Source organism: Diospyros lotus, chromosome 10, assembly GCF_014633365.1.
Source record: "Diospyros lotus cultivar Yz01 chromosome 10, ASM1463336v1, whole genome shotgun sequence".
NCBI lineage: Eukaryota > Viridiplantae > Streptophyta > Magnoliopsida > Ericales > Ebenaceae > Diospyros > Diospyros lotus.
The window spans coordinates 2,383,981-2,410,638 of NC_068347.1; the positions used below are offsets into that span (position 1 = coordinate 2,383,981).

At 37.1% G+C, this 26,658-nt stretch overlaps 2 protein-coding genes across 2 annotated transcripts; one reads left to right on the top strand and one right to left on the bottom strand.

The window, feature by feature from the left end:
• Positions 1-37: 37 nt before the first annotated feature.
• LOC127811428 (switch 2) lies at positions 38-26,658 on the bottom strand. The gene is made up of 8 exons (XM_052351291.1): positions 26,010-26,658; positions 22,977-23,083; positions 14,227-15,154; positions 3,420-3,667; positions 1,295-1,421; positions 946-1,221; positions 569-842; positions 38-370 (listed from the first exon to the last, which is right to left on the bottom strand). The coding sequence occupies exons 1-8, from the start codon at positions 26,376-26,378 to the stop codon at positions 45-47; spliced, it is 2,655 nt and encodes an 884-aa protein (XP_052207251.1). The 5' UTR covers positions 26,379-26,658; the 3' UTR covers positions 38-44.
• LOC127811429 (uncharacterized) lies at positions 10,640-14,111 on the top strand. The gene is made up of 3 exons (XM_052351292.1): positions 10,640-11,675; positions 11,759-12,565; positions 12,669-14,111. Exons 1-3 carry the CDS (start codon positions 10,661-10,663, stop codon positions 12,824-12,826), a joined length of 1,980 nt encoding a protein of 659 aa, XP_052207252.1. The 5' UTR covers positions 10,640-10,660; the 3' UTR covers positions 12,827-14,111.

The window sequence follows — 26,658 nt, forward strand, 5'->3', positions numbered from 1 at the left end:
AATGAATGATGTACATTACAGAACTAAAAGAATGGACATATCCTTCAACCATCAGGCCTCTTCTCCTTTCTTTTCTTGTAATCTTGAAGCACTTTCTCGCGCTGGGCAGGCGTTGCAGACAGGAGCCACCGGCTGAACTCGACGTCTCCCATGTTTGTGAATTGTGCAAGGAGGCTGTATTGGCTCTTTTTTCGCAACTTAGCCGAAGAAGCATTTTCCTTGCCACCTATGGCATCCAGTTTCCTCCTTCCCTTGCCTGGAAAGCATGCCTGCTTGGTGTCATTGTCTAGGGCTATTCCAGCTTCTTCCTTCCCTTGAGTCCCAGGCCCATTGTTGACAATATCTTCATTACGATGAGCATACACAATACCTGAATACCAGAACCAACAATTCAATTTGGATCTTGAATTTGAAATTGATGTGTAATCAACACATCTTAACGTTTCAATCAATGGAAGGGTCATGGTTCTCTAGGATAAGGCCACCAAAGCATTAGCATTAGCTGAACTTCTGCTAGCTGAAGCTAAGAAGACATAATAGGAGGAGGAATGATATATGAAAAGCTCACCTAAGTCGGCTAGCACTGGTTTGGTTGTCGAAGACCTCATCGTATCTTTAGATTTACTTGCTTCTGTCCTAGATGACATTTTTTTATTTTCTTCTTCAGATGGAACAAAATACATCCCAAGCTCAGGTAAATCCTGCTTTCGAATACGATGAATGCGATCTTCCTGTGCTTGTTTTTCATGTAATTCTATGATATCACTAGTAAAGAGCTTGTCAGACAGATCACGAAATAGGTTGCAGATCCCAAAAAGTTCGCCTTGGAATTCCTTGCAATCCTGAGAAGCAGCCAAATTAAATATAAAGAAAAAAACTTGCCTTCTATCTTAATTCTATCACTAAAATGATTAGCACCATGAGAACAAACACAATTTTTCCTACCTGGACACCTTCAAAATATCGTTTCTCCATTTTCCCAGAAACAGCAATGTTGGATAGCTGTTGTTTGTAGACCTGCCGGGTATAAATAAGTTCCTCGAGAGACCCAGCAGCAAGAAGGCGGAAAACCACAACATGTCGCTTCTGCCCAAAGCGAAATGACCTGTCCTGGGCTTGTAAGTCCTGTGCTGGATTCCAGTTTGGATCAAATATTACCACTCGGTTTGCACTAACAAGATTTATTCCAAGCCCACCAGCTCGAGTTGATATTATGAACACCTAAAAAAGATATCAGTCTCCAATAGAAAATTGGGCTAGATGCTTCAGCCTCAGTCCTACATGTGATTTTTACCTGTTTGCTGGGACTTGAATTGAAGTCATCAACAAGAGATTGACGCATGCCGGTTGGAGTGGAACCATCAAGTCTTGAGAAACAATAGCCTTTGCGTATAAGAAACTTTTCCAGAATCTCTAGCATCCTGCTTGTGAAAGTATTTCATATGAAATTCAGAACAGTAAAAGGGGAAGACAGGTAAAACAAAAGAAATTGCCTAAACTGAAACCGTTCCAGCATTGTACATAGCTTTCATACTGAAAAACAGAAAAAAAAAACTGAATGATATTTCTTCACTAAAGCAAAACAAAAGGTGCATCATTCACATTTTGCATCAAAGTGAAACAGCAATTTTTTTTCTTTTTTTGTGTACTAATAAAAAAAAGTTGGGAAAGGAGTCCTGGGGCGTTGGAGTTTGGCAGCAGCAAAAAGAAGGGGCAATTTCAAATAAATGATTCAAGTTCTCATTTTAGCTCCTAATGGCCCTATCAGATAGCAAAGAAACTTTAAGCTGAAGCATTCTTGCCTAGCCTCTATTACAATACAGTACTCACAATACAACAACAACAACATATCCAACCTTTATCCTACCATGTGGGGTCGGCTACATGAATTCTAGACTTCCATGTATTTCTGTCTTTTGTCATAATACAGTACTCACAATAAAGTATCATAATATAACAAACATTCTCTCTCCCCAACAAAGAGGAAAAAAACAAAAAGGAAAAAAAGAAAAAAAACAGGCTGGCAGAGTTGCTAACGAAGACACTGTTTCTCCTTAATATCTTTAATTTTTTTCAAAAGATTTGCATCCAAAATAGTGGAGAACTTCAAACTTTAAGGGTACTGACATGGTCAAAGAACACCAATTTGGTGGAAATGCATGACCCAGGGAACCTTTCTATTAGAGCTCTACAATGTGTAATTTATTACACCATTGGATTTGCCCACAAGTATTAACAAATGTTACGTGGAAAACATCATGTGTTTAGATGATAGTTAGTGATTACTAACAATCACTTTTGTAAACCTAATGAAGTTCAACTATAATCTATAGAACAATTTTCAGAAGAACATATACTTGACATTAGAACACAGGCACCTATTTACCACTTATAGTGTTGAAGAAGTTCCTTTTATTTACAGCCAGTCATGAGCACAGATAATAGTGAAAAGTTGTGTTAAGTAGTCAACATCCTGTGTAAAATTTGTGGGATCAAATATCATGAATCTAGACAAATGACATTTTTTTTTGTTGTGGTATATACTTTACATAAGAGCATTAGCAGTGCAGGAAGTCAACTGTGACCTCCAACCCACAAAAATTAGTCTCAGCTACTACTGGAATTATGAAAGTAAGCAATTCCAAAGAAGTGGCCACATCTACTCCAATGTCTTCCCCTACATGTTATGTCAGATCTGTACCTTTTTGGACATTCAACTCCCACAACAATGTCACACATGCTTGCTTTCAGAGAGATGAAAATTCTTTGAGTACAGCTGTCTACAGTGTATACAGGTTAAGAAAGAAAATGTTGAAGCAGCAATTTGGGATGGCAATCACAGTTTAGCCATCCAATTATTAGGTTCTTAATTATGTAGGCAAAACTCCTCAACATTTTTTTTTTTCACTTTGCATAACCATATTTAAGTTTAAAAAAAAAAAAGGAAAGAGAAAGAGCATGCTCACGTCCAATAACTGGATGGCAATAAAAGATAAAGGTGAACCCAGAGCATAAGGCTCCCACATTGCAGGCTCTGCAGAAGGTCAATCATATGTAGCCTTAACTTTACTCAACAAAGAGGAAGTTTCCTAACTTGAACCTGTGACCTCCAGGTCGCAATGGAGCAACCTTATTGTCTCATCAAGGCTCACCTTCACTGGATACTGCATCTTATCCCAACCAAGTCGGGCTGATAGCACAGCATTCATAAGGTCAATTGTTCCAAGAGTCACATTGACAATACAAATCCATGCAAAAGAGCAATGTGGCAAAATTTTATACCAAATAGTAATGTGAACATCAAATTATGTTAAGGGAAAAGAAAATACGAATCTGTAATTTTGCAAACTGAAAAACAATAAAAAATTGGAGGAAAAGGTGACTTGAAGATTCAAAAGTATGATGATGTGGCATATCACCTGACAGAATAACTGAAGAGAAGAATCTTGTCGCCCTTGGAAATCCAAGAAAACATCAATTTCTCCAATGCTCTCATTTTCCCACAATGTTTGACATCACTCAGGCCCATAAAACTCTCAGTCTGGGCTTGGCCATCCACCAAATCAACATCAGTACCATAAACTGCAGATGCAAACTCCGCATCTTTCCTTTGTTTATCAGGGTCATCCTTGGGATTGGGTTTAATTAACTCCAGGTGATTGCTGATCTGTCAAGAAACTTGAGAAATATCAAAATAAAATATTAATGGGAATGACAATTCCAACACTGAGCAGATGTATTTGAGCAAGCTCTTGAAATTTACAATGAAGCAAACCCCAGGGTTTTTGGCATGCAAAGTTGCCACCAAAAACAAAAACAAAAAAAGCCTCAACAAGGCAGATACCATGCAAATGCATATTACAAATGATGCTAATGTGTAATGTCATTCATGGCTTACAACTTAAGAAGGCAACAGGCTTCACTACTCAATCCATAATCCAAGGTTTACAGTTTCAATTTGCGTTATTGGGAGTGGAGTTTCCCATCTGGCTGCCAGAGTTATGTAAGGTCAACCTTTGGTTTATGCGTCATGTGATGTGTTAGGTGCCTACGTATTTCGATGTATAAATGAGTAAAATTGTAAAAACGTACCTATTATATATTCTTCAGCACCAATACAGCCAAAGGTAGACCTAGTTGGTTTCTAGAGTTTTACCATTGTGGCAACTTAAAATGCTATTAGACCATCTTGATCCAGTGTCCTTATTGTATAGTTTGCTTATGTTTTTCCAGATTTTGAGGCGTACCCAGTTGCAATTGTATAGCACATAAAAAACCTATGTGTACTAATTGTCTTGACTAAAGGTTGGGGAGATCAGGGAAATGGTGTACACAAAAAAGACTTTGTGCCTAAAGTTGGATGCTTCATGTGCAAAGGTCCACATATGCAAAAGGTCCATGAGGCATCCTTATTACCTCTTGAGTGTGGATGTTACATTTTTGAGTCAATAACATTGTTCTGCTTAACCTTATTCATATAATGATCTTGAGGATACTTTTCACTTCCCAATCATATTGACACACCACTAATGCAGAGGAGGAAGAAGAACAACATTGAAGAGGCTGCTGAGCTGAGGAGCATATGGGTCAGGAAGTCACAATAAAAAGACCAAGTGGCAGAGAGACCTGAGTACCTAGAAGATACCAGGAAACAAACTATAGCTTCAATTGCACAGAGGTAGGTAAAAGTAGTCAACTAGAGCTTTGGTTTTTTTTTTTTTTTTTTTTTTGGGGGGGGGGGACTTGAGGGTCACACTAATGTGCTGGTTAAAGAAATCATTACAGTCTCCTGTACAAATTCTGCCAGATTTAATGATATTGTGATAGGATTTGGTCTTTAGAGATGTGTTAATAGTTTTATCATCCATAATCATTTTGCAAAAAAAAAAGTACAATTACTAGTGTATGTTGATGATATTGTGATAACACGTGCAGATATTAAGGATACAACTAAGCTAAAATAATTTTTACATTCTTAGTTTCATGCTAAGGATCTAGCACCACTTGAAGTATTTTGAGTATTATAGAAATTGCTAGATCCCAACTTGAAATTGATCATTCTTGGCACAAATATGTTCTTGAATTATTATTTGAGATAGGAATGTTAGAATCCAAGCTTGATGATATTCCTGAAGATCCGCATATCAAATGTGCGGCAAATAAAGTTGATCTGAGTTGATATCAAAGACTTGTTGGGGAACTAAATTATTTGATTGTAACTAGATCATATATAGCTTTTGCCACCAGAGTTGTCATTTGGTTCTTAAAATCACCAACTACAAGTCATGTAAGCAACAATTTGCATTTTAAGATATGCAAAGAGCATCCTTGGATGTGGTGTTAGGACTATACTCATAAACACGCAAGTTCTCCTCCTGATAGAATATAACATTGAAGGTAATTTAAAATCCAAGAAAAGTAAGAAGTAAATAATGGCAGCTCAGTTTGGTGCTAAATCTATGTAAGTAGCAATGACATAAATGACACGCAAGTTGTTATGGTTAAAACACATTATTGTGAAGCGTGGAGTTCAACATTCACAATCTATAGTGTTAACATGTGATAATCAAGCAGCAATTCATATTGCTTCCAATCCTATGTTCCATGAAAAACTAAAGAAATCAAGGTTGGCTGTCACTTTATTTGGAAAAAGATAATACCAACATTATTATCCAGACTACTCGTGAAGTCAGAAATATGTTTGCAGATCTATTTGTAACAACCATGAAAAATATGATATTTTTGCTCCAGCTTGGGAGTAATGTCTATATGTGTTGTATTTAAATGTATTCTGTAAGGGTATAATTGTAGAATAGTACATATATTATTTTCTTCAATATAAACATAAAGAGAGGCATTCTTAGTTCATTCTTCAAAGCTTTACAATTCTGTATCAACTTTACACGGTGCACCTCTGATGAAAGAAATTGAAGAGCAGCTGAAAACTTAGTTGTTTAAAGGGTCAAATTATCTCATTATTTTTTGGTCGAATTTTCACTCTATATACTTGTTTATTTATACAAAGAAAAAGTTCTCTAACTGTATTTTAATTTTACTTCTGAAAATTCACCAAATTATTCAAAACTGCAAGTAGAAGAAAAAGCTAATTTATACAAATACATGCAGCAAGCTTAACTCTTTCACGCTACATTTTCACTGAATGATATGAAAAAGATATGATTAGTGGATGAAAAACATGGTGAAAAAGGGGCATATCCAAATTTGTTATTGTTTGTTTATTTATTTTTTTGGGGAGCTGGGGGGATTAAATAAAAATATATGCTTAAGAAACTGCCAAAAAAGGGGCAAAGCATGTAGAAAGTAAGGGGTATTGGTGACTGTTGCAATTATCTTTCTAAGGTCATTGCCCCATGAACTTATGGCAAGCTACAAAAACCAACTGGCTTTGTAACCTTCAAAATATTTAAAAAAAATTGCAGCTACCAATTGCTAATCACTCCAATAAAAGCATATGAAAGAAACAAATAAAGCCACTTTACCCACTGTTGCCCCTGCTCCTGCCATTACTACAAATTTAGAAGTGGACGAGGGTGTCAACAACCTATCTAGAGTTAAAGACTGAGATGCCACTTCTGTGCCACTATTTTGGTCATCTCAACTACTCAAGTGTTCACGGCGCTGATATAGGTTGATATGTTTTGAACTACTGGATAGAGTCCTGAAGCAAGGTGGATAATGACTATATCTAAATGACTTAACTAAATTTATAAAATTTTACGTCTCACACTTGACACTTGAGATATTGGTCCAACATGCTTGGTTGGAAATAAAGGGGCTTCTCCAGCATGTCAAGTTGGAAATATTCACAAAAACTCACTGCTTACATAGAAAGGCCATTTCATATTAGGCAAGTAGTATACAAGTAACATGAAATTCTCATGTGCCCTTAAGCATGAGAGTTAGATGAATCAGACACTTGGACATATACCTGCACCCAATACCAATGTAGCATAGCCAAAAATGCAATGAGGTTCTTAAAGACACTCAACTAAGCCAAAGATTTATGAGGCTTTTGAAGAAAAATACTTCCATGAAGTGTGTGCCTTGAGTGAAATAGTGATTTAAATCCTATAGTATGGATTTTAAATCTTTCTAAGCATCCAAGAATTTTTTTTCTTTTTCTTTTTTGACAGCACATCAAAACAAATGAGTAAAAAAACCATTCCTAGAACATGGGGCTCCCCGCTTTGTGAGGGTTGAGGCAAGGTCATATTTGCACACAACCTTCCCCTTACTTTTATTAAAGAGGTTGTTTCCATAACTTGAACTTGTAACCTTTTGACCACAAAGGAGCGAATATATATTATCATTATTTGAATTAAACCATATGCATGTATAAAGATATAAGGTCAGCCTTGGTGCAACAGTAAGATTGCTTCATTGTGACCTGTAGGTCATAGGTTCAAGTCAGGAAACAATCTCTTTGTTAAGGGCAACGTTGCGTACAATTGACCTTCCCCAAAGCTTGCAATGCCAAAGCCTCATGCACTAGGTTCACCTACTACATGTATAAAGATAATTTTCCTTTATTTGGCTTTAGTTTGTAGAACAAGAAGGGAGAATATGCCCATCCTTGCAAAGAAATCCGCAATGAGCAAGAAGATCGAGGTATCCTTAGAATTATAGCCAAAAAAGCCCCAACCAATTGGAAGATCACTTAGAATGTGCTTAACGTACCTTGTTAATTTACAACAACAATCACAAGGCTTAATCCCACTAGGAGTGGTCGACTACATTTTTTGCAGATGTCCAACCATCTCTATCCATGGCCATATCCTTTGTAAGGATGTTATATCTTATGTCATATCTAAGGTTTCTCACCAAGTTTTCTTTGATCTTTCTCTCCCTCTTTTGCTACAAATTTCCTCCGTTTTATCCACTCACCTAATAGATGCCTTTATTGGTCTTCTTCTCACATGTCCAAACCATTTTAATTGTGACTTCCTCATTTTAACTTCAAAGATATGGCTCCAACCTTATTATGTATGATCTTGTTTCTTATTTTTTTGTAATATTTTCATCTCAGTTACACTCATTTTTTGAACATATTCATACTTAATTAACCATCATTTTGAGCCATACAACAAAGATGGTTGTATAGCTGCTCAATAAAACTTCCCTTATTAATGTATTCTGAATTAATTTATTTATTATTCAAATTTTACGTTAATTTATGTATAATAGTTGTAGTTGTGGAAGTATTGTAACTTTCATTAATTTATCTTTTGCAATGATGATTTCCAACTAATGTTAGGCATAATTCTATATCTAACCTCCTATAATTTATTTTTTCTATGTGAATGCTCAATTTCTTCTTAAAAAAAGCGTCTCTAGGTTGAAAGCTTAGTCTGAATGCCTTGAGGTTTAAACATAATTTCTTAAAACGTTTTGCTTCTATTTTCCCCCATTTCATACACTAATGAATGAATGACATAAACGTTTTGCAGTCAAAAAGTTTCCAAGTGCTTGAAAGCTTGTTTTGAAGCTTTGAGTGTAGTAACCCTTAGCTCAGGGAGGAACAAAATGTATTCCACATACAAAAGCCTTTTAAAACATTCCTAAATGATCCAGTTTGTCTACAATTATTATCTATTCCAAACTAGTGCACATGAATATAATTACAAATTCAAGAAATGGTTATCTCATTATGGTTATAGAAAAAGATGATTGGCAAGCACAAATACATATAGCTGATCTCACCTCATAGGATTAAGGCTTGGTATGTTGTCACTATTGTTAGTGAGACTTATATTTAAAGCCAAACCATAGGGACTGGATAGAAGAAGACAAAGCTGCCCATGTAAAGAGAGAGCATAAAGCTCACTGAAGAATATGCCAAAGTCTAGGGCTACTAATTTTAGGTATTTCAGGTCAAAAGAGTACAATTAGGGATTCCCTCCTTTAAGACCAGAAGATTAACCAATTCTTAAGTAAGAGAATAACCTTGATGCAGGCATTTCACACCCTGTATTGGGGGTTTCCAACTAATTAAATAGTTCTTTCTAAGTGAATAAAAATATTACCGTGGATATCTCACACTTGCAGTGGAATTTAACAACTCCAGAAAACATAGGTTTCAAAATATTTATGCACAATAGGTTTAGCAACTTCAGGTCTGGGATCCAATAATACCCATTCAACATAATCTTCCGGAGCTGGGATCTCCTTGTAACCATTCAATATAGTCAGTAGAAAAGAAGCCTAAGCCTCATTATATCATCAACAGGTCCAAATGTGAAAAAAGACAGACATGCTGACATGTATAGATACCAGTGTTGTTACAGGCGCGCCTAGGCGCAAGGCCCCTCAAGGCACAGCCATCTCGCCTTGCCATGTCCAGGCGAGGCGAGATCCAGCCAGGCGCGCCTAGGCCCTTCAGGCGTGCCTCCCTCAGGCGCACATGCCTAGCTGAAAAATCTTGTTTTATTTTCTAAACATTTCTGTTAAAACTTAAAGAGAGAAAATAATAAAATATGATATTAAAAAGTCAACAAAACTCAAAAATATGATGTTCCAGCTCATCTGATTTCTAGAAGGCCAAGAGACTACACCTCCAAGGCTCCAAACACTCTCTTACGCAGCATTATTCTCTCTCCGCAACACAGCAACTGCAACTCCTCAAGTTCTTCTCCAGTTCCGATTGAGCTACTTCTGCTTCTCCAGGCCAAGGTAACATATCGACAATCCCTTCTCCTTCTTCTTCTTCTTCTTCTTCTTCTTCTTATTACGCGGCTGCTTCTTAATCTTACGTTGCTTTGCTGCTATCCTTCTTCTTCTTCTTCTTCTTACACGACTGCTTCTTACGTTGCTGCTATCATTCCTTCTTCTCCTGCTATCCTTCTTCTTCTTCTTCTTCTTCTTCTTACGTTGCTGCTATTGCTAGCCTGCTTCTTTATCTTCTTACGTTGCTTTGCTGCTATCCTTCTTCTTCTTCTTCTTCTTACACGGCTGCTTCTTACGTTGCTGCTATCATTCCTCCTGCTCCTTCTTCTCCTGCTATCCTTCTTCTTCTTCTTCTTCTTACGTTGCTGCTATTGCTAGCCTGCTTCTTTATCTTCTTCTTCTTTCTTATGCTGCTACTACTTCTTCTTCATCTTCTTCTTACGCTGCTGCTATTGCTAGCCTGCTTCTTCTTCTTCTTCTTCTTCTTCTTCTGCTTCTTCTTCTTCTTTTTTACGCTGCTGCTGCTACTTCTTCTTCTTCTTCTTCAGTTATTTTTTTGTTTAATTTTTATTTGTTGATGCCTACTGCTGCTTCTTAATTCGTTTTTCTTTTAACATTTTTTGGCATGATTTAGCCTTAGTCTTTACAAATTTTCAGGTATACTCTTATAAAACTGGTGCAACTACAGCATTTAGAAATAGAATAGAAGTTTTAATCCTTAATCGGATCCTATGCTTGATTAGAAATAGAATAGAAGTTTGATCTCTACTACTTCCCTGGATTTCTTCTTTCCCCTCCCTGAAAATTTTTCTCCTCCTCCAATCTTTTGCAATACTTCTTGTTGTCTTGCATGGCTGCATCAGTTCTCCATTCCAGAAAATCCCACCGCTAATTAGAATTCTTTTTCAATTCCTCCCTTCCTTGGTTGAAATTCAGCCACTTATTCATCCATGCTTCTTTTCAGAATTTTTTTACAATGTTTTTTCAAATTTATGACTCCTTGCTTATGATGATTATGGCAGATATCCTAATCCTAATGGCATCTGATTCAAATGCTCCTAGTGGCTCCTCTAGCAGTGGTAGAAAAGATCCAGCATGGAAATATAACACACTGCCAGATCCAAAGGACATAAACTGTTTAAAATGTAATTTTTGTGGAAAAATAACGAAAGGAGGGGTTTACCGAGCTAAACAACACCTTGTTGGAGGGTATAGGAATGCCAAAGTTTGTCCAAAATGTCCTTCACATGTTAAAGAAGAAATTAGAGAGTATATGTCGAAAAAGCTAGAAGAGAAGAACAACAGTGATGTTATACCAGATTTTGACGACATTGATACCCTTGGAGATGATGATGATGATGAAGTGGTTTTTGAAAGAGGTGTTAAAAGGCCTATGTCTTCAAGTTCAAGTCAAGGTTTAACAATGCAACAAAAAAAGCAAAGGATGAAAGGGCCTTTGGATTTGCTTTCGCCTCCTAAACTTAAAGTGAGCACTGGGAAGCAAACAACAATGGAGACCCATGTCAATAAAGAACTGAGGGAGAATGCTTGCGTTTGGTTTTCTAGATGGATGTATGAAGCTGGCTTGTCTTTCAATGCAGTCAAGTATCCAAGTTTTAAGCCAATGATTGAGGCTATTGGTCGAGCTGGTCCAAGCATGAAACCTCCTAGTTATCATGAGGTGAGAGTTCCTTATCTTAAGAAGGAGTTGGTACGAACAAATGAAATTATGAAGAGTCATAAGGAGGATTGGCCTAAATATGGATGTTCCCTTATGTGTGATGGTTGGAAGGATAAGAGAGAGAGATCTTTGCTTAACTTTTTGGTAAATTGTCCAAAGGGAAGCATGTTCATTAGATCCATTGATACTTCCTCATATGCCAAGGATGCTATTAAAATATTTAAATTACTTGACCAGTTTGTAGAGGAAGTAGGTGAAGCAAATGTGGTTCAAGTTGTGACTGATAATGCCTCGGCTAATGTTTTAGCTGGTAAGTTTGCTATTTTTTAACTTTTGCCTTTGAATGATGTTGATGTTGTTAGTTTAATGACAGATTTTTAACTTGTCTTATAGGAGAGTTCTTAATGGCTAAGCGAAAGCACTTATATTGGACACCATGTGCTGCCCATTGCTTAGACCTAATGTTAGAAGATATTTTTAAACTTCCTATATTGAAGAAGACTTTTCAAAAAGCATGTGCAGTAAATGGATTTTTGTATAGCTCTACACAAGTGTTGAATATGATGAGAATATTCACAAAAAAGAGAGAGATGTTAAGACCTGGGAAAACAAGATTTGCCACGGCTTTCCTCACCCTTTCAAGACTTCATAAACAAAAAGCCAACTTGAGGAAGATGTTCACTTCAGAAGAGTGGACTAACTCTAAATTTGCAAGAGAAGCACGGGGTAAGCTTGCATCTCAAACAGTGTTACAAGATTCATTTTGGAAAAATGTTCTTTATGCTCTCAAGGTGTCAGGGCCACTTGTCAAGGTGCTTAGAGTGGTAGACAATGAGGATAAGCCTGCTATGCCTTATATTTATGAGGCTATGGATAGGGCAAAAGAAGCCATTGCAAAATCTTTTGATGATGAAAGGAAATACAAGCAAATATTTGAAATCATTGATGGGAGGTGGAATATTCAATTGCATTGTCCTCTACATGCAACCGGATATTACTTGAATCCAGAATTTTTTTATTCAAATGCAAGCATTGGAGAAGATCAAGAGATTATTGATAGGTTGTATCAAACCATAGAGAGGTTGGTTCCCACTGCAGAGGTGCAAGACAAAATTTCTAAAGAGCTAAGCTTGTATAAAAATGCTGAAGGGATATTTGGAAAACAAATATGCATAAGAGGAAGGAATCAATTGGCACCAGGTAATATGGTTTTTTAATTAATAATCTAAGTAAGTTTAATCATTAGTCTACAACTAGCAATTTTCAATTACTGATTATGTCATTATGGTATATTTTTTCCTAGTTGAATGGTGGTCTCAATTTGGTACTGCAACCCCTAATTTGCAAAAGTTTGCCATCAAGATATGTAGCCTCACTTGTAGCTCTTCAGGTTGTGAAAGGAATTGGAGTGTCTTTGAGCATATAAGGGTGTTTTTTCTTATTCTTAATATTCACCACTAAAGGTGTATAATTTCTTATTTCTTTAACTTACTGATTCTAATTTAATTGTGACAACTTCATAACAAAAAGAGAAATCGATTGGAGCAACAACGTCTCAATGATTTGGTATTTGTCAAGTATAATAGAGCTTTGAGACGTCGTTTTAGTTTGCGTAAATCAATTGATCCAATTTCTTTAGATGAAGTTGATGAAAGTAATGAGTGGTTGCTTGGGGCAATTGATAAATTTGGAGAGTCAGATGATGAGCTGGTACATGAAGATCATGATTTGACATGGGCTGATGTTGCTATGGCATCTGGTGTTAAAGAAGCTAATCACTCAACTAGATCAAAAGCGACTTCAACTTCAAATTTGACAAGGGGGAGGGGGACAAGGGCATCAACTTCAAATGCTCCAATGGATCTTGACGAGGAAGAAGAAGATGGAGAGGGAGATGATGTAGAAGAAGATATTGGAGATGATAGTTCTGATGATGAAAATATGGATACATTTGATCTTGATGATGAGGATGATTTCTAGTTATTATGTATATCTAGTTAATCCTAATTAAAATTTAGCCATTTAGGACCTATTAATGGTTTAACTGTTTAAGGTTGATCATTTAACTTTTCCTTTTAAGTTGATTGTTGACTTAAAATCTTAAAACTAACATTTTTTGGTGGGTTTTGCTTAAGTTTAATGACATTTTTAATACTATTTTGTTGGCTTTTAATTATATATGTCAAATACTAATTTTGTTTTTTATTTGTGGTGTTTAAATGTTGATTCCTTTTTCTGATTTGTTGAAATATGGTGAGATTTAATTTGCTGAAATTTACAGGTATGTCATGAATTATGTTTATGTTGTGATTTATTTAATATATGTTGAATTCTTGAATTTTTTGATAACATAAATGTTGATATGTGATTAGGATCTATTTTATGACTTATTATTCAATTAAGAAGTATATTTTTCTTTCTTCTTAGTTAGCATGCGCCTTGCACCTGCCAGGCGCGCGCCTCGCCTTGTGCCTTGCGCCTCAGGCTCCAAGACCCTTTGCGCCTTAGTGTGCCTTGGGCCTTTAATAACACTGATAGATACAAAATTTCTTTTGCCTGTCTTTTGTTTCACTCTATTTTCTTTTAGGTTGTAGGAAGGGATGAAATTGCTTATGCCTTTACTATGATCACCAATAACAATGATATGAGATTGCCAACTTAATTCTATGTATGCACGTAGGATTTGTGGAAGGAAAAGAAAAACAAAATTAAATGTTTTTATGTGCATGTATGTAAGAAATTACATTTTGTTTTTTAATTTTCTTTCTGGTAAAAAATTTCAGTTCTAAGTACCTAAAGGCATCATATGGCAAAATAAGCATCACGAGGCAGTCAAATATGCAATTTAAAGTTTTAGTTACCTGTTGAAGCTTGACAAGGCAAGGGAGAACAAGGCAAAATGGGCATGAATCACAGCCATCAGGGTTGTCCCTGTGAAGGTAAGGCCAGATGATTCCATCAGGTACAGTCCTTTTGCAACATTCTACCTGGGTAAGGGGACTTCCACAGCCACATGGGAGGTCCTTATTTATAAGGCATTGGATATCAGGTAGCTGTAACGTCCTTGTATACGCTCGTTTTTGCAGCTCACTCATGGCACAAAATACAACATTATCTTCCTTGCCCATCATAAGATGTCCAATTGTCTCCTCTTTTGTCCTTCTTAAGAGATACTTACGCAGAACTGCTACTAAGTGCTGCTTTCGCTCATCAGCAACCCGGACAAATCGTTCAGGAGCAGTTGCCCTCTGGCCATGCTTGAGGGGTTCATCATAAAAATCTCGAAAATGTTCTCGTGTTCCCAAGCATCCAGGCACAACCCAGTCAAAGAGATTGAACAGCTCCATAATTTTGTTCTGCATTATGGTTCCTGTGAGCCCATATCGTTTCCTTGTTTTAATTTGTAAACATGCTGTGTAAAGTTTTGATTTTTCATTCTTAAGCCGGTGTGCCTCATCAACAATTACAATTTCCCATTCAACCTCTGACAAAATGTTGCCATGTATTCTATAAGTGTCAAAACTGGTTATAAGTATCTCAGTACCATGTGCTGCTAGCTTCTCAAGAGTCAGGTCACGGTTTGAACCATGGTAGATAGCAACACTAAATGTTGCCCACTTAGAGAATTCACTCTCCCAGTTATGAATAACAGAAGTAGGACAAATTATTAGTACAGGGCCCTTCTTGCCAAACTGATTTCCTGTTAGTGAATTGCAGTCGCCAGGATCTCCATCTTTTCCAAAAACAGCTGCCAGGAAAGCAATTGTTTGAATGGTCTTCCCCAGACCCCTTTACCGTGTTCAAGACAAGAAAGGTAAAGAAGAAAATGAGACAATAATAAACATAATTAGCATTTGGTAAAGGATAAAAATTATACCAAAAAAGTAAAAAAGTAATGCAGATAACACAGTATAGATCTTTTGCCATTTGACATCAATAAAGAACCATATGGAAACAACTGGCAGCTTATGACCCTATAAAGATCATAAGGATGGGTAGGGTCATTACATATGTGACCCCTTTCCTTTGGAATGGCTGCAAACACCTCAACCATGCAAAGGCGGAAAAGCTAGGAACAGATGACTACATTGTAGCTCTGACAACTCATGCTTGATTAACTCGCACAATTCTTCCCCTTCCTTGTCATGCTTTCTATATATTTAACAGTTAAGCTTTGAATTGGAATTTGAATAGTGAGGAACAAAGCCTAAAGTTATGCAGTTGTGCAACTAGAAGAGTTTCATGGACATGGGTGCTTCTGCCAAGAACTATCTTCTACTTTTTCCATGTTTCTTGCGGTTTTAGTGAGAAAAAAGGGAATGAAAGTGGGGTAGAAATAGAGAGATGAGGCCAAATTGTCCATCCAGGGGGAAGCAAATTTTCCAGCTAGTTGCCTGCTCTTTTTCAAATGTTTGCACACCACAAACATCAATTCAAAATGATTGTGTTGTGCACTTAAGATGAAATTACAGGGGTACATTTTAGGGTGAGCCCAGTTTAATTCATCCTGTTATACCTAGGGTCACTGGAACAGTTTTCTTGGACAGAAATTTTGCCACACACAATCTCACACACACGAGTTTGATCTTAAGAACGGATTCAATGAATTCAACATAAACGATAAATAGAAACAGAATTAAAACAAGAAACAAAAACACAAACCACAAACACCAGATTTTATCCTGGTTCGGATTGTCTTTTTGGACAACCCTACATCCAATCTTGAACCCCCTTGAGAAGCCTTCTTTATTACCAAGAATGATCATACATCAGTTGTACCCCCTCAATTACAAGCCTTCTCTCAAGATTACAAAAGCTATTCTAAGACACAGCTTTGCTTCTCTCAAAGCTTTCTCAAGAAACAACTGAAAAATTATGCGCCCAATGCCTAGCCCTCCTTATTTATAGAATATTTTGGGTGGCAATTCCTAGGCTTTAAACAACTGGATATTACCGGTTTTATCCGTTCACTAATAACTAATATTACAAGTAGGGACCTGCCTATTTATACCCTCTAATTTCGATGCATTCTCACTGCCTATATTCTGGATTTTTTTTTCGAGACAACATTCTAACAAATCTCCACCATTGTCTTTTGTAAAATCCATTACATTCTTCATCCATCAAAGCCTTGGCCTGCTCTTCCTTTTGGTTCCAGCATGATATACCTGATCATTCAAAAACAAAACAAACATTAAGGATATCAAATCAGTGCTGTAAATTTCAACACTGGACCACCTTAGGATAAATTTCAGCTGCAATAACTAAACTTGCAAGACTGCAACTCTCATTAGATATTATCCTCCTCAAGGGATTTCCTAATGAATAACTTTTCCTAACATCAATATGATTGATATACTCCATGATGGGACTAAAAAACTAAGCCAAATGGACTGCCCATTGGCTGTTTCAACTCCTCCTACCTAGACTATATTTTAGGGTTCCTGCTGCATACAAAATGCAACATATACACCCCAAATGCATAATTTCCAGCTAGGCACACTCCACCATAAACCAAATCCATACACGATGTTATTCATTAATCCCAAAGTGTCCAAACTTTCACACAGCATTTCAACACCAGTGAACCTCTCCCGGAATTGAACTTAACATTGCTAGACTTCCTCCTAGCTCCCAAAACCGGCCTTTTAGGATTTACCACTGACTTTCCTTATCATGATTGCTTCAAAACAAGACTGCTTGACCTCTTTTCTTAACTCTCCTCTATTTCCAGCTTAACAAAGGTATGCTTAAGATTTGGGTACTCCTAGGCTGCCATGAGCTGTCTTATTCCTATTCCAACCTCTATGCCTTATCTTTCCAGCTTCTCCTCCTTCCAACAATCTCAAACACTGAACTACCACCTCAGCTACACCTTGAGATTCCCCTTGGATAACTATCAATGAAGCTGCCTTACTTTTCCTAGGCATGCTATTGAAAATTGACACAGCTACCCCATGCACTCAATTTACCCTTGGGCTATCAAAATCTTATATCTTACCTAAGGAATTACTATCATACCTAGAGAGACCGTCTAAGCAACCAATCCTTGCTTACCTTTCCCTCTAGCCTCTTATCCCTTGGCTACACTATAAGATCACTTTTCCCTTAGTTTCCTCATGGATAATTAGCTGTTCGAGACACCTATTTGATCCAAAATTAAGCCTTTATGAGCTGATATACCTGATGGCCATTTGCCTAGCCTTTCTCCCTAGGCTTTCCCATCCCCAGCATTTCCTTAACTTACAAATAGGCACTTACACAGTACTCCACCCATTTAACCTAAGGGATCTTCCACCTAAGTCCAAGATTCTCCCCAAATTTCCATGGCTCCATGCCATTCATTTGGACAAGAGTGCAGCCCTCTTTCTTATACAAAGGAGCTCTATATCCCAGCCCATCCTTAGCACTCAAGACAGTGCATAAGCATCTTATAAACCCAAATTTCATACCTCACTGGAACCTAACTTAAGACCTATCACTTTCCATCCTAGGCAACACTCTAAACCTTCTATTCCCTTGCTCATTTCCTACAAGATGATTCTCCTTCCCTTTCATTGCTTAATCTGGACTTTTGATCAATAATGGCTACATCATACGAGGACACACTTGCACGCACCATTTCCCCTCACTGTTCACAAGGATCCTCACTACAAGAGCCAAAGCTAACTTAAACACTAGCTTCCTCCCTCTCACAATCCAGCCCAAACTTACACAATGAATATGACCAAAAAATTTCCCAGATTTCCCTTATTGCCATACCCTGGTTCATAGGCTAGTTTCAGACATTCACAAAGGATTCTCCTTGCTGTTTTTCTTTATATAGCATTCCAGATTCCATCCCTTGCCCTTAGCATCAGCTAATTTTATGTCCTATTAGTAGAGTTTTCCCACATAGGTAAGAACCCTAGCTTTAGAAGTCCTAGGCATACCTATTTCACAACTCTAAACCACCTTTCATACCAGAAGCAATTTCCAGCAAGCTTAAAATCAATTCCAGCAAGCTCATATATGCATGGGAATTCCTTAGGGACACACCATCTCCACTAGGTTCACCTCAGCTAGCTCCACCATGAGACAGCCTAGATAGGTTCTCCCTAGATCCTAGAAACTGATCTTTAATGGGCTTTTGACATATACAAGGTCTGTTTTGGAGACTTCTACATTTGGTAACCTTACCAAACTACATGGTTTTTATTCCTATACACCTGCAAATTTTTCCTCCTAATATCCCTAGCCTCAGATACTTTTCTTAGACCTTGCTCACCGAAGTGAGCCATCCTCAACAAATGACACAGCCTAACCTTATCATAGGCTATCCTTTAGTAGTTGCAGCTTATCCACATATAAATGCAAGCATGCACCACATAACCTCCATTCTTAAGAGTTGCTTCCATCTTTTAAGAGATGCTTGTGCAACTTCTTAGGACTCCAATTCTCCTCTATACGAGAATACCTTTTTCTATCTAATTCTTCCTAAGGACCATAGTTGTTAAAGGCGCGCCTAAGTGCAAGGCACCTTAAGGCGCCAGTTCTGCGCCTCGCCTGGGCCAAGGTGAGGCAATTTCAATGAGGCTCTCGCCTTGCATAGTGAGGCACAGAGGCGAGAGGCGCGCCTCATGAAACTGCTTTTAATTTAAAACTTGGGCAGCCCAATTCCTCCTCTCTTCTTAGTTCTAGCATGTATACATTACAACATACAACTTATTTACATTTCTTTAGTTTAAGTAAATGGAAGATAAAATATAAAATAAAAGATAATGTGGACATTTACTTTAATACATAAATGTAAATAAGAAAGTACCCCCCATTTGGATTCAATAAAAATATCTAAAAAATCAAAATCCATAACAATAAGAAAATAGAATTTTGGTTTTAGTACAAACTTGGGATTTAGCGATTTTACCACCCCCAAAATACATACCTATTATTTCTTGAAAAATTCATTAAAAATCATTTTAACAACAATGAATATTAGCTATCAAAATACCGGGAGATAGTTTTTCAAAATAAAAACATTTTCTTATATGTCTCCTTATAATGCGCTAATCTTCCTGACTTAGAAAAATAGCATTTTTCAAAATGAAAACATTTTATTTATTGTGGACTTGTAGTGTTTATATGTTTATTTAGAACTTTGCATGATGATTGGCACTTGTTTGAGTTTGAACTTTGATGATGTTTCTAGTTTAGAATTTGCATGATGATGAATGAATCAATTTTGATGATGTTAGTTTAGAATTTGAAGATAATGAATCATTAATGATATGCATGTGTTATTATTGATAATTTGATAGTTTTTTATGATTTTACAAGATTTTGAGTTTTTTTCTAAAAGGTGCGCCTCGCCTCGTGCGTCTCACGCCTCAGGCTCCAAGACCCTTTGCGCCTCGCAAGTTTCAGAATTATGCTAAGGACATTAAGCTTCATTTTACAGCTTCTAAATTCTAGAACAACTCCACCATGCATCCTAGTCTCACATCTCCAATTCTCTTAACCTTAATTGTTGCCTAGACAAACCATTTCCCCCTCCACCATACTCTAAGGGGGCGATTGATACAAAAGAAATTTTAAGCTTCCTGGGAATGTTAGGTTGGGAATCTGTATTCCCATATTTGGTACAATTTTTTTATACAAAGAATCTTTGGAAATAGGATTCCCGGGAATAATTTTTAAGCAACTTTCCCACAAAAAAATTTCTATTGGGGGGGGGGGGGGGGGTTGGGAATCCAAGTTTCCCATGGACTTGAAAATGTTTTTAACAAAGAAAAAGACTAAAACACCTCTTACCCTTTTATAACCCCATACAAACATATTATATATATGTATATGTATTTATATATTATATATTAAATATAAAAATATATATTATAATATATTTATATTATTTATTATAAAATATTATATATATATTAAAGTAGATATTCATACAAACATATATATTATGCATATATTATATATATATAGACGCATGCATATATATACATAATGTGTAAAAAAATGATATTTTTTTGACTTTCTAAAGATGTGGGTCCCAATATTTTATATAGTAGAAGAAATTTATCATTTTTAAATAAAAAAATTAAATAAGGGTAATTTTGAAAAAATAACATGAATTCCTAAGAATGTTACATTTAAACCAAACATAAGAATATAAGATTCTCAGAAAAGAATACTCAACATTCCTGAGAATGTTTAAATTTAACCAAATATAAAATTGCATAAATCCTGAGAATTAAAAATTTTCAAGAACATTCCCCAAAATCATGAATCCTATAAATTTAAAAATTTCTCCCGTACCAAACGCTCCCTAAAGGTAAATACCTATTTCTTATGAGAAGTACACCCTAACCTTAGGACCTATGCTATTTTTCTTGCATACCTAGTAAAACTATAGGACATCCGCACTCTCATAGCCAAAACCACACATGGTGTTTGAACATTTGGGGCTAGTTTTCTCCTGGGATTCTTTCTTGTTGATTTCTTTTCTCCTATCACAAATTTCCTTTTTTTGTTCATCCGTAAGAGATTCTGGTGGTTTTTCCTTACTGCCTAAGGTCTCTTCCAGTCCTAGATTCCCTAGTAATGCCCTCATTTTCATCCTCCAAAGGCTGAAATCATTCTGGCCATCAAACTTCTCAATATCATACCTAGTGGTCGATATCTTGGACACTGTTCTATGATAGAGAATAAAAATGGATGAAATCTTGACAGTTCTTGGACTGTTATTGAACCTAAAACCTAGCTCTGATACCAATTTGTTATACCTAGGGTCACTGGAACAGTTTTCTTGGACATAAATTATGCCACACACAATCTCACACACTCATGAGTTTGATTTTAAGAACAGATTCAATGAATTCAACATACACGATAAATAGAAACATAATTAAAACAAATAAGAAACAAAAACACACCACAAACACTAGATTTTATCCTGGTTCGGATTGCCTTCTCTCAAGATTATAAAAGCTATTCTAAGACACAAGCTTTGCTTCTCTCAAAGCTTTCTCGAGAAACAACTGAAAAATTATGCGCCTAATGCCTAGCCCTCCTTATTTATAGAATATTTTGGGCGGCAATTCCTAGGCTTTAAACAACTGAATATTACCGGTTTTACCCGTTCACTAATAACTAATATTACAAGTAGGGACCCGCCTATTTATACCCTCTAATTTCGATGCATTCTCATTGCCTATATTCTGGATTTTTTTTCGAAACAACATTCTAACACACCCTCAATGAACTAAAACTCGGCTTAGGTGGTCGCCATGGCGACGCCGAGGCGCTAGGCAGACACTAGCCGCCGCGATTGTGGCCTAATTAGCCCCCTTAGGCGCCGACCCGGCTAATTGGTACCGGGCGACACCTAGTCGCGTGAACCGCCTAGCTGATTATGGCCTAATCGGCCACCTGGGCTGCCTAATCCATTTTATATAAATTGATTATTAGGGTTTTTGTTTCCCCTTACCTGTTACCCCTTATCTCTCTCGTCAATTTCCCCTTCTCTCTCAGTCGCACCACCGTCGACTGTCAAGCTCCATCTCAGCCCAAGGCCACCATTGCCTCCTTGCTGCCGCCTCCAGCTCCATCGCGACCTCCTCATTGCCTCTACGCCATCAAGCTCCATCCTCGTTGCCGCGTCCTCGCTGCGTCAACGCCGCCACCGCTGTCAAGCTCCATCTCCACTTCCGCTTCCGACCCCTCTCTCTCTCTCGAGCGCGTGCGCGTTGTTGGGTGTTAGGTTATTATGTTATTTAATTTTATTTTCTATTTATATGTTAGATATATATATATATTATTTTCTATTTATATGTTAAATATATTAGATATATATTTTTCTATTTCTATTTATATGTTAGATATATATATATATTTTTCTTTTCTATTTATATGTTAGATATATATTAGATATATATATATATTTTCATGCCACTTTCAACTTTGATGTAATTGAAAATAATATCAAGTTACATCACAAAGTTAAAAAAAATAAAAAAAAACCAACAGTTTTCCTAAGTCGCTTAGGCCCCGCCTAGGCGCTAGGCCCCAGCCTGGCACTCGACTAGCGCCTAGCACGTTTTAGAACACTGCACACCCTCATATAAACTGAGCTCATAGCTTAAGATGAAATGACCTTGCAAGAAGGGAATAAAGTTTAGTTCACCCTAATATAAACTAATTAATATGATACATACTGAACATATTACAGAATATCAGTAGAAACATAACCAAGAGGTGCAAAATCAATGTAACCCGAGCTCATAGCTTAAGTTGTGAGAATACTTTCTCCCATCTAAATGTTTGACCATGATCCCAACCTTCCAGCCCATATACTCTGGCTCAAACTCTCATATACATGTGCATTTTGAACAGTAATCCACATGCATTTTAACCTTTCTCAAATGACCAATGACTGTAATACACATGCATAATGAGCAGGAAAATCAATTCAGTAAGTTAATACTTTAATTTCTCAAAACAAATGGTTAGCACAACCTCTATGACTTTGAATTAAAGAAATTAATTAATTGCAAATCATAAAATCGGAAATACTAAAAACGACAAGTTCAAGAATCCAATGAACGATTGATAAAATATATAAACTCACATATCATCCCCAAGAACACCTCCATGGTTGTTCTTGTACAAGTTGTACAAAAACTTCACTCCTGCTCGTTGATGCTCCAAAAGCCTACAGTTTACAGATGCAGGAACCTGAGATGAGAAAATAAATTTCCCTGTTAACAAGTTCCTTAAAGGTCTTGCTATCTTCATGTAAGCCACGTTTTATTTGCTCTATTATTGAACAGCTCACAATTGGTAAAAACTTCTCAATTAGAATACAAAGAAGCATTCTGGATATTACATGGAAGGTAACTCAATAAAATCTTGCTTTGACATAGCTTTTGAAGGAAAAATCATTCTTGTGAGTTGTGAGAAAATTTCTTATTGTACTGGAAGGATATGCCATTTCCTTGTCATCCAACTGAAAGAATCCATATTCCAGTGGTATCTCCTTGTAATAAGGTTCAAAATTTTCTTTAGCCTAAATCTTACAAGCATTTAATCAAAGAATGTGCTGGGTGCCTAAGTATGTTTTCTGTTCCATGAGATACTCATAGAAAAAGATGGGCAAAAGAAAAGATATAAGAAATAAAGTTATGGAGGAAATAGAACATAGTGAGAGGATAGAGGCAGATAAAGAAAGGAGGGGTAAACCAGGGGAAGAGGGGGATACAGCATGAAGCTATTCTGAATAATCAATCACCTTTCATTATTGCAAAACTCAATTTATCCTTTCATAAGAGGATGTTTTAGAGGTCTTACGAATGCAAGTAATAAAGTTACTTCCACACAAAGAGAAGGAATATAACCTTAGGTTAGTGAACATGACTAGATGAGAAACAAAGACCATAAGAGAGACTAATATTGATACTGTCATCCATATAGAGCTCAGTTTCCATAAGTAGGCAGAAAATAATGATCCCGCTGTAGTAGCATGACCATGATGAAACATACCACAATTAATAAAATCCAAGAATAGCCCTCACTTAAAGGATGAAGTTTGTTAAAAGATGTGGTAGGACAGATCATAGTTACCAGTAACAAGATGCATGACACGGTTGCTGGGACTGCTGCCGACTTCCGTCCGAACTGTATTAGAATGGACTAGAGATTGGTAGTAGAAGAGAAAGGTTTAGGGAGAAGAAGAAGAAGAAGATTGAGGGAGAGAATAGTTGGGAGATAGAGGGAATGCAGGGAGTAAATCTGGAGTTTGTTGATTAATTCTAGATGAACATTCTTAGGAGCCGTTTGGGCTTATATAGCTATCCTAGGGGGCTGCCACAGCAGATTGCAGCTCCCATAACCAACTCTTTTGTCCCATCCCAAACACCTTTACAGCTGGATATTCTTTCTAACTAACTAGCAGCTGGAATAAAAGAGAATAATATGGAATAACAAAGAAACATAGCAAGCAATTAAAGACATAGCAGGAAAAATAAATCCACAGCAAAACTTGGCATGGTTCCGTGACAATGCAAAGGATACCAGAAGTTGGAAGCATGGTTCAAAAACCAACATAAGTATCACTGTCAAAAAAAAGTTTTTTTTTTTTTGGGGGGGGGGGGGGGTTGGGGGGCTGTTGTCAGAAATGTATTCTTATTTCCTTCCCTATTTTTCAACAACAATCACAAGTCTTAATCACGCTGAGTGGAATTGGCTACATAAATTCTAAACCTCCGCCATCTAAAATCCATGATGTTCTATCCAAACAGTTTTAAAGTGCTCTGACAGCTATCTAACGCAACCGTCCTAAATTATTTCTGGCTGTAAATAGGAGGCATGCCTTTAACACTAGAAGTGCGTTGGAGGGAATACTCAATTCATAGGTGGAGTTCCTATTTTTTATTTCAATAACAAATTCTGAAAATTCCTCTAATACTTTCCATTACAATCCAATATTACTCATAAAGGTTTATCTTAGTACCCTTCCAAAGTTCCACTCTAACTTGCTACACATGTTCTGGAGAATCAAGTTCCCAACAAAAACCAAGGCCCAGCATCTATGAGGCAGACACCTCACCGAGCCACTCATGACTAACTAGAATGTAATGTAGGTTTCCATTCCCCACATTGTATGGACTAAGAGAAATTGAACCATTCCGTCCACTACTTCAGATGAGACTACTGAAGACCTTAGTTTTTAGATACAGTAAACATGCTTGAATTCTTACAAAAAAATCCTTAGCATGGATGGCTTGATTATCAAAATAAGACAAAGTGGGAAATCTGCAATGTTCACTGATGCAAAGGAAGAAGGAACTGTGCCCAAATAAAATGGAAGAAATTATAACATATGTAATTTGGTCAAAACAATAAAAAATGGCTGTTATAATGCATAATCTATGAAAGCTACGACTTTTCATATGCAAAGCACTAAAACATTAATAGCCATCGCAATGACATAAGTCAGTAAGGAATAATGACCTTTTTTCCCTGTACCTAAACAGAAAATACATAACCCCCAATCTTAAAAAGCCAATACAATCCCCTTCACCTTAGACTGGATGAATAAAAAAAGGGGCATAATGTGTGTCCTCAGTGCATGAGGCTCCCTGCTCCGCGAGAATCAGGGGAGGATTGTAATAGTATGCAACAACACCCGCCGCCCCCCCCCCCCCCCCCCCCCCCCAGCAAAAAGTCTATTTCCACAATGTGAATTCGTGATCTTCTAGTCACAAGAAACAATCTTACCATTCCTACCAATTTAACCTCATAAAAACTATAGGGGTCTTGCATCAGCTTCTTTTTATCTAGGCACCGAATCTGGTAAGGATCTTATTAGCATTTAATTTTACAGTTTAGTTAACTTAACCAGTGCGAATTGTGCTAATTTAAATAATCAAATATTTAACCATATTTATTATAAAACTACAAGGGCTATATGCTAATTTCTTCATTCATCTTTTCACCAAACCCTCAGGCATCCTTAACGAAGATTAATTTTGTACTCTAGTTTAAACTACGAGTTAATTCTTCTTTTTTCTTTCCTCAGGACTATAAAGCTTTTAAAGTAAATGGAATTATGTGTTATTGCTTGAAGTGCAAAAGGCAAATATTATCCAAGGAAAAAAATTACCTGAACTACAGGGGCTTCACCAGGCGCGGATAGAACCAGCGGTTCAAAAGGTCCCGTGTGATCAAACTGGAAAGAATCCAACTTAGGTCTCCCAAACCCTTCTTTCCTTTCGTCAACTCCATCTTCGTCCTCATCCTCGACTTGGGTGTGATTTCGCTGACTCTGCGATTCGAGTTGGGGCACAAAAACGGGGTCCTGGAGGCGCAGAAGCTGCTGAGAGAGGGAAGATTTGGGGGGTTTTCTAGGGTTTGTGGGGAGGTCAAACTGGTGGGAAATTGAAGGTTGGGAAGACGAAGATGAAGAAAGAACGTCGGCGGAGGAGAGGTTAGGGCAGGGCCTGAGGGTCTCCTTGAAGCTATGCAACGACATGCGCAATTGAGATCAGAAAGGGGTTCCTTGAATCTACGTTGTGGATATTTTCCTTGCTTTCGTAACCAATCAACCGCCAATTGGTCCGATCAGAATCGCTGTAGAGCAGTGGTGTTGGCTCGCCGCCGCCCGCAATGCGTTTGTTTCGCCGCCAATTCGTCGTCGGTAGATTGCCATCGGAATCAACACCCAAAATCCCTCAAAACCCTCCGACGATAGAGATACCACTTAGAGGCGGGAAATTTGGAAAAATAGGACTCTCGGTGCGAAACTTTGCAAA